This window comes from Monopterus albus, unplaced genomic scaffold, assembly GCF_001952655.1.
Source record: "Monopterus albus unplaced genomic scaffold, M_albus_1.0 scaffold320.1, whole genome shotgun sequence".
Taxonomy (NCBI): Eukaryota; Metazoa; Chordata; class Actinopteri; order Synbranchiformes; family Synbranchidae; genus Monopterus; species Monopterus albus.
The window spans coordinates 911,229-920,769 of record NW_018128200.1 but is presented as its reverse complement, the minus strand read 5'-3'; the positions used below and the strand labels follow the sequence as shown (position 1 = coordinate 920,769).

At 43.3% G+C, this 9,541-nt stretch overlaps 1 protein-coding gene across 1 annotated transcript; it reads left to right on the top strand.

The window, feature by feature from the left end:
- Window positions 1–6: 6 nt before the first annotated feature.
- socs5b (suppressor of cytokine signaling 5b) lies at window positions 7–4,522 on the top strand. Its single transcript, XM_020624117.1, has one exon. It carries the CDS (start codon window positions 89–91, stop codon window positions 1,577–1,579), a length of 1,491 nt encoding a protein of 496 aa, XP_020479773.1. The 5' UTR covers window positions 7–88; the 3' UTR covers window positions 1,580–4,522.
- The last annotated feature ends 5,019 nt before the right edge of the window (window positions 4,523–9,541 follow it).

Genomic DNA, 9,541 nt, shown 5'->3' with positions numbered 1-9,541 from the left:
TGTGCTGGATCTCGGCCAAGGAGGCAGCTCAGATGAGGTGCAGGCATCAGGAGCCTCCAGCCCATCAAGGAGCCTCCTACCAGTGCCAATGGCAACAGCTGGATGCCGCCATCACAACTGTGTGTCATATATCCCCCAAATAGTAGAGATCACTATTGACAAAGACACTGAGGATGTACGAGGAGGATCAGAGGGTGTTCCCCTGGCCCGGAGAGACTCCTATTCCCGCCACGCGCCATGGGGGGGCAAGAAAAAACATTCATGTTCCACTAAAACACACAGCTCTTTGGAGGGAGACAGGCGGTCTGGGCGATTACGGGGTAGTGGTAACCCTATGGACAGGCATTATGGAGTCAGCTCCATCCAGGAGATGACTGAGTCTGTATCTGGAGGACACAGTCTGAATGCCCGTTCTTTGCGCCAGCAACTAAGTGATACAGTAGGACTGTGCTTACCCCTGCCCTCTCGCAGACGCTCCTGCTCATCCAAGAACCCTGTCACTTCCAAACGTAAGATTCACCTGACAGAGCTCATGCTGGAGACTTGCCCCTTTCCACCAGGCTCAGACCTTGCTCACAAGTGGCACTTGATCAAGCAGCACACAGCACCAGTCAGCCCGCATTCCTCCACTGCCCTGCTGGATATCTTTGACCCAGCCCACCCCTCGCCTGAGGATGAAGAGGAGCGTCTCCGTGAGCGCCGCAGACTTAGCATTGAGGAAGGTGTGGATCCCCCACCTAATGCACAGATCCACACCCTGGAGGCCTCCGTGCCAGGCTCCTCTCTCTACAAACTGGGACCAAAGATGGCTCCTGGCATGGGAGAGGCCTCTGGGGATGGAAGGGTGTCAGGGACTGTCAGCTTTGTGGGTGCTGGATCATCAGGGGCCTGTGGGCAGGTGTTGGGGGCTTCAGCATCAGCCCAGGATCATGACTCTGAGGAGGACTCAACCACCCTGTGTCTGCAGGCCAGGAGGCCCAAGCAGAGGCATGCCTCTGGAGAAAGCCATCTAAATCGGCAGCAGCCTGGGCCCTGGAAGGTTCATACCCAGATAGACTACATCCACTGCCTGGTTCCAGACCTACTACAGATCACAGCTCTACCCTGCTACTGGGGTGTGATGGACCGCTACGAGGCTGAGGCGCTGCTGGATGGACGGCCAGAGGGCACCTTCCTGCTCCGTGACTCAGCCCAGGAGGACTACCTCTTCTCTGTCAGCTTCCGCCGTTACAACCGCTCCCTGCACGCCCGCATCGAGCAGTGGAATCACAACTTCAGCTTCGATGCTCATGACCCTTGTGTTTTCCACTCTTCAACTGTAACAGGACTGCTGGAGCACTACAAGGACCCCAGCGCCTGTATGTTTTTTGAACCGCTGCTTACAGCACCCCTCCATCGAACCTTTCCTTTTGGCCTGCAGCACCTGGCACGAGCTGCCATATGCCGCTGGAGCACTTATGATGGTATAGGCTCTCTGCCGCTACCTCCTGCCCTGCAGGACTTCCTCAAGGAGTATCACTATAAACAGAAAGTACGAGTTCGCTGGCTAGAGAGGGAACCGCCACTCAAGGTCAAATAGGGCAGCCTTCTCCATTGCCTGTTGACAGACTTCAGTGGGATTACAGAACTTGAGAAATTCCTCATTAGCCAATTAGAGGCTAGACTGACATAGCTATCTGATGGAATTTACATGTAACAAGCTATACAAGATTCATTCTAATCTTTGTTATAGTTACTTGCATCACAGGAAATACATATGATTATATTCAGTATAATGCTGTCTGGCAAGCATGTTTTTGTGTTGAACAGGTTGTTATGTTAAGGTGGAAAGGCACAAATATCACTGCTTTGTGTCTTTTCTTTCCTGCTTTGTGCTAAATGTCTGCCTGATCCCACAACATCACCCTGCCTGTAGACCTGCCTGCACTCTTCTCCCATTCAACCCAAATTGCTGTTAAGGCCCATATGGCTATGTTGTACAGTTCACTTTGTGCTTCCTTTATTTTATTTTCTTCCTTAGCTCATCAAAGCACCTAGTGGAGCACCTCCCTGGTATATTGCATTCAGAGTTTGACCCATGGAAAGAGCCACATAATGCACATTTTGCCATCTCTTTACAGGCATGAGCCTCAGCTGAGACAGGGACAGATTCTGAGACGGTCCATAGAGTTGAGGACTTCACATCCTGGAAATGAAGTGCCAGCCTGGTGTCTTTAAAGGAATAGTGTTATTGCCTTGTAGTGTTTAGTTCACCAGGCACTTGAAACATTGATCAGCTTTGCACTCTGGCTATGATAAGGAATGCTAAGTCTTTTCTGAGGAATTGACAAGCGGTAATTGATTTAATCTGCTCATACTACTGTTTGAATGGGAATGGACTGTTTTAAGTGAGACCCCATATAGTAAAAGATCATAAATGGGGAAGACAGCAGACCTTGCACAATACTTTTGTGACAGTTTATTCTTGACAATTTGGACTCCCACGATTAGATAGTGCCACCCATTTCCTCCTAAATTTATATTTAATTTAAAACCATGTTAAAATGTGTTGAGCAGTTTTATTTAATGTCCCCAACAAGAATCATGTCATGTAGCCTTTTCATTGGATTTGATGCCCCTCATGTTTCCACTTATCACAACCCCAACACAGCACTGAGGGCAGGCAACAAACTCTTAAGATGTTGGCATATTTTCGAGAGCTTTAGTTACATGATGGGAGTGACGTACCGAGTGGCTCAGGACAAAGGTGCTGCTGTCTGCCTGATCATTTCTGTTCTTTTCTCAGCATGAAGAGAAAATAGTGTAACCTGTGTGCCTTTTTAGGGAATCATCTTGTTCCACAACCAGTTGCTTTGTAGTCCAAACCTGAAGCAGGAGATGTTTCAGCATGGTGCACTGAGATGTCATCAAATGAGACTGAACAGAATTATACTAAAAAGGTGCATGAGCTCCAAGCTCACTGTCTATGGTGCACATTGTTTTTGTAACAGGAAAAAACCCTACTGGTGCTACGTCGGTTGAGCTACGACAAGTTATTGAAATAAGTTATACATAAGTTGCGTCTGTTCTCACTCACTAATGCATGCATTAGTCTTTTGTTATAATATGGCTTGTACAGTAGAATTAGGTTGTTGGTGTGTCCAATGCCAGCCCTACTGTAGCAGATTTCAGATTTCCATGTTTGACCAGCCCTCACATGTAGATTCTATAGCAGCATGCAACTTGACAAACAAATCCTAATGACAGCATGACAGTTAACTCTTCACTGTGAGTGTTTTAGTCAGACTAATCAACCATCTGATGCCCAAGTTAGCCATCAGTTTGTTCTAGCTCTCAATTAGCAGTACTGTAAATCAATATTACCTGGGTTTTTTTTTAAAGTAATTAAATGAAATGCACACATGTGACTGGCAGGATGGGTAGCTGCACGCAGAGAAAGTCCCTTAACGTGTTTAGAGAACGTTTTCCTAACGTACATACGGTTAACTGGAAAGTATGCAGACAAAGATCCTGTTGGTAAAAATCACATTTTAAGGCTGAAACACACATGGAATCATGATCACTGGAAAGGTTAAGATGTAAAGTTTTCAAACTAGTTCATAATTTAATCTGTGTGTGCACTGGTCTATCAGCCTGCACATACACTAAATGTTATTTTAGTTCTCATCCCTAAGGATGAGTCGTGTACATTTTGTTGCCCAGGAACGGATGAGTCTCCGACAGCAGCTCTTTGCACACAGCTATTAACTACAGGACTAATGTGTGGTATTAAAATAAGCTTAATTATATTTCAGCTTTATAAACATGAAAGCTAGTCCTGTACTAGGTGCATACAACAGTATGTACTGTCAGGCTGCTCTGTGTTAAAAGATATTCATGATGGAGAACCTGGCCATGTCAAGCTTACATGTACACCCTCAAACTCAATACTGAATGCCTTCCCTCTGCTGAACAGTTCTCCTGCACTACAAAACATTTTTATGTAGGTAGGTGATAAAAGGTTAATTTTTCTCATATGTCACCTACCAAATTTTACTTTCTTTATTGTATTGTGGATAGACATTTTGTTAACAATGAAAGTCCAAAACCTGTTCCACTGCCCTACACTTTGCTGTCATAGGCATGTGTAGTGCCTGTGAATCCTCTGTGTTCACTTGGCAGGAGTGACTATTAGGTCAACAGACATGAGGCTGACATTTGCATTGCTTGCATACGTACTTTTATGTTTCAGGATTTTTAGCAGCCGCACCGTCAAATAGAAATACATTCAGAGGTGTTCCTAGTATTCTGACTGAAAAAACTTAGAAAAAATCAACTTGACTAGATTTCTAGTCTAGATTTTCAGTTGATTTTTTTCAGTTTACTATGACCTGGATGACTGAGAATCTGCACGGACATCTAATATTCTGACCCTCTCATGTATGTAACCAGGTAGGACAAAAATAGAGACACATCTGAATATAATGTAGTTCAGTACATCTTTAAATATGACCTCAATAATAAACATAATCGAATTTATTGTATTAAATTTGACAATTTCACCAAAAACAAACATTTTGAGCTTCATAAACACAGGTGTTGAAGTTTTGCATTGAAGTGCATACAATTGTACAAGTGTGACTAATAAAATAGCTGGTGAGTATATGTCTGTCATAATACAGCCTAGCAATAGCAGACAACTCCTACCATGCCACATCCCACATAGAGGCACCAAGCACAGGCTAATTTTACCATGCTGAGATAGAAATGTACTGAGGGCCACTCTTGTGTCGCTTCACAGCTGCTACATGAATGAGGGAGACTTTTTTTTTTTGTTAATTTCTTAAACTGCATGCCTGACATCAGTGCACTGATGGTGTACAGTGTGCATCAGGCCTGATTGTCCTAGACTTAAGTTCACATTAATGAGCAGGAGGAGCAACAGAGTGGCGCACTGAGTGCCCTGGCTTCCTGCTGTGGCAACATCATGCTCACACAGAGGGCTAGGGATTTGTTGAAGTAACTGGCACTTTGTGTATTTGTGTTGTACAGTGCAGTCTGCAGGTACTGGGACAGTGACATATTTTCCTGTTGACACTACTCAAGCATACTGGATTTGAAACCACAGGTGGGCTTAGTGACAACTTAAAGCTTTAATTTAAGAATTTGTATTAGGTGACTGGTAGGAATTGTACCAGGTTTTGTACAAAGTGCCCTAAGAATTATGCAAATTGAACATATTTAAAGTATATTTAGTATTTGGTTAAACATGCTTAACTGCTAAATTGATACATGTACATGAGCAGACATCATGTCATTGGTAAGGTTCTTCAGCAGTTACCTTCAAAACCTGAATCAAGGGAGAAAGCACCCAAAACACAGCAGTTGACACTTTGTACACCCAGTATGGATGTGAACACTCACTGTTCTGCACTGAAACGAAACTGTCCAACTGTCCAAATACTTAGACAGCACTGTATGTGTATTAGCCCAAGATGACAAGACGTGAGTGTGTGTGGTCCTAAAATATTTCACTTATATTCAGGGGTTATAAGCTCTGTTTGATGGAGTTGTGTTCTCCACCATACTGTAGACTTTTTTGTGTGGGAGTATATTTGTGTATGGACAGAGCCACACACCCTCTGTGTGTGATGGGCGATTTCAAAGTGACTCCTATGAACAATGCCTCTAACCTTGTCCCACCTCTAGCCTCCTTATTCTCAGGCAGGTCCGTTGCTAGGAGAGTCCCAGGACCCTCTCAACCCAGTTTTCCCCATGGGAAATATTTGACATTACCTGTAGCACATTTGCCATATAACCCACATATTTACAAGAAAAAGAAAACATTGTATGTATGATGGAGTTGTGTAATAGGAGCAGGATGAAAAGACATTAATTCTTTGGTGCATTAAGTATCTGGAACACATACATTTGCACACACTTACTACCTACCACACCTGCATTACCTGAGGTACTGACACACACCCACACCCTCCTATCGCCCCACCTTAAGCCAGGGATACACAAACATGGACCACATTTAGCCAGCACCACCTTTCTGTGTTACTCCTCCCTCGAAAGGGATAACAGATGGGTGTTTACATGTATATTCCAGGTTCTTAGAAAACAAAACGCCGTGAATTTAACTCTTTTAATCTTACATTGTCATTAGTATGACACTAGCTGCACTATGAGAGCCTTGTGGCAAGAAACCACTGGGTCTGGTCTGGATGAGAGACAGACTGGTTGTGTCACTAGCTGTCCCCCCCACCCCCCCCCCCCCACAAACATCTCTGGTACAACTCATGGTTTCAGTTCTTAAAGGACAAAGATTTAAAACATTTTTTTCATGATCTCATATATATTTTTAAAAGCTGGGCTAAATGCTATATGCAAACAAAGATGTATGAAATAATTTTTTATTATTCTCCCTAATATGCAAATGGAGTGTAACAATGATTGCAGTCTGTCACTTTAATGCTATATGTGCACATTGGTTGCTGTGTGGATGTAGGTGCTGAGGCAACAGGACTTGACAGTGATGGGAACTAATAGTTGTCACTCTGCCTTATTCGTTCTGACCAATCACGAGAGCCCTTTAAATCCCGGGCTACAGTCTGTGCCGTAGGCTGACCGAGCAGCCGTCAGATGAATATCTCTGTTTCGTTCTCTTCTGCTGTTGTCAGGTAGGATGTGGAGCGTGTAAATGGCATAATCATGTCACATCTCACTGTCTGCTCTGTGTCTCTGCTTCATCATTCAAAGAAAACAGTTTTTTTTCCAGTGTAACCTGTTTAATTTTAAGAGCTGTAAGATGCAGCACTTGTAGCTGTCACGTGGTTCTTGGCTTATGCTTCATTGTCTTAATATTCCAAATAAAACTGTCAAGTGTAATCCACACTGGCCTGTGATATACTGAGTGTTTTCCTTCTTTATCATGTGGTAAATACACTTCAGATGCACTGATCCCCATGGGTGAATTGAGTCTTGCACAATACACAAAAAATTACAGTTGTGATTAGGAATAATTCTTAATTTGGTGGAATTCATTAAATACACATTTAGAAATAAAGAGAACAAATATCTCTAATTTGAAGCTAATAAATTATCTATTGTGCTCTGCCTTGTCTCACCAACAGCAAGCAGCTGCTGATTCAACCTTTCTCCCCAGTAGACAGACAACCCCCTGCACCCCTCCCACCCGCACGCTCAGCCACACCCATATGTTCAATCCCTTCACTGTGCCCAGCAGCAGCTATGCAGACAGACACGACCAAGCTGCCTGGAACTTCACAGTTAAGTATTTGTTTTAAATGAAGTAAAAATAGCATGTGGGTTATCAGTTTCAAGTTAGCTATCCCTGGCCTATGAATAATTAACACCCACCCAGGAGCCAGGAGAGAGTGAAGGTGAGGGTGAGCTACCAAATAGGGCAGGAAAATTTTTGTTGGCTCCAACAAAGGACGACAGAAACTGGGTACAATACACTCGCATCCGTGTTATCAAAACATACCCTTGTGCCCCTGTTAAACCCACTGGCACACCAGAATAGAAGCCAAGAAATAAGTTGTGGAATCTAATGGTGGATGTGGGTCACTGACAGGAGGAGGAGGATGAAAGTACTGATGATGACGGTTCTGTCAGTTTGTCAGCAGGCCAAACTCTCCAGATTTCATGTAAGTGTGCCCCGGTCAGCTCCATTGGAGATGCTTCCTTTTCAGCAGTTTACCGGCCTCTGCTCTATCTCTGTTGCAGCTCAGTGCGCCAACCAAACACTTTTTGTTGGCAACAGCATCAAAAGACACTTCAAGGTTGAGAACTATCACACTGCTATTGAGAAAAGAGTTTATTTGCTGTTCTTTGCCAACAACCTCTAAATCCCTAAATCCCCCTGATATTTCAAATATTGCAAATACCTTAAAATTCAATGTAACCTTTCATAACGGTATGTGGCTGATTCCGTAGATAAGGATGGTAACTTAAAAAAAAAAACAACCTAATATTTGGTTTCAGGTTTTAGCAGTCTTCAAGGAACACCAATATTTACAATAAGCCTTATAATATCACAGGTATAGTGTCACAACTTGACAAAAGAAATGAGTTCATAAGTGAGTCTAAGGGCTATAGTGAGTGCATACATGTCTGTAATAACCATCAAGAGGAAAGAGTCAAAGTGAGACGCTGCAGTGAGATACAGTAGCTACTGTAGTTCGGGTGTGACAATTTAGGCCCTCTATATAAGGCTAGATCCATTAGATGTCTAGCTTAGCACAAAGACTGAAAGACAGGGTAAATACTAATCTGGCTCAGTCAAATGTAACAAACTCCACCTACATTATTTAATCTGTACATAACTGAAGTGGCCATTTGAGATTTCATGGCCTGATTGTTTTGTGCAGGGCTTTATATAGAATAAACAAATAACATTAACTTCTTAATAAGTGAGAGGTGCTGATAGACAAATCTTGCTACCAATTTGGCCAGAGCCAAGCTAGCTGTTTTCAGTAAAGTTGCTAAATTAACCTGCTGCTGGTTAAATTGCTTCTTGTTTAACCATACAGTGTAAGAAAGCAAATAAACACATTTCTTGGAACTATTTTGCAACAGATTTGTTAATGAGGACAGTTTTATTTGGTATTTCTAGCTTTTATTATACCAGCAGTACTTGTTAGGCCAGTTTTACAGCCTCGTTTTGTGAAAACCTTCCTCCTGTTACACTTGTTGACTCCTATCTCACTTGTGAAATAGTTAGGTTTTTCATTTCCTTCACTTCTTGTGCTCAGAACAGATACACGCCACATGACTCCCTGCATGTTATCTGCACACAAGCTACACCAACACTGGCAAGAAGAAGAGCACAGAAGGAGGGATAGGACAAAAAGCAAGTAGGAGATACTGCTGCTGCTTTTCCAGCATTGGATTGCCACCCAGTCTGTGGTGGCTAAGTGAGTGTCCAGTTAACTTTATGCAGATGCACATGCACAGGTAGCAGTGTGCTCACACAAGGCTTACTGTACATCCATATTTCATTGGAGAAATATATCTGCCCAGTAGTATTTTACACCCACTGCGGAGCTCACCTCCCAGTGGCTGAGAGAGCAGAGGAGGGCTGGGCCTGGAGGCTGCTCCTCTTCCACCAACCGAGCCAAGAGCAACAGGGCCAATCGCACAATCATCTGGAGCTGAAAAGTAGAGAAAGCTAAAAGGGCTTTATGAGGAAGAGCCATCAGCCCATTTTCCAGCATTGTCTTGCCTTGCAACTTGTCAAATTTACTGATCAGTAACTCTCTGACTGGATCTGATACAGCTGGATCTTTATCACCAAAGCTCTCAATCTGGTTACAAAGTGGTACTGTAGCTGTACCCCTGATGGAGTGTTCACCTGTCCAACATGTGCTAGCCAAATTAAATCCTGGTTTTGCTTCACATAATCTGATTAAAGACAAACCCCAATCCAAACTATGATTAACTTTCTTCTACGAAACTCATTTTTCTTCATCATCCTCTCCACCCCTCAGCTCCAAAGAAGTTGGACCACATGTGAACAGTCAGTGAATGGCAT

Coding starts and splice junctions, on each gene's coding strand:
- socs5b (XM_020624117.1), top strand. CDS start 89: ATGGCAACAGCTGGATGCCGCCATCACAACTGTGTGTCATATATCCCC.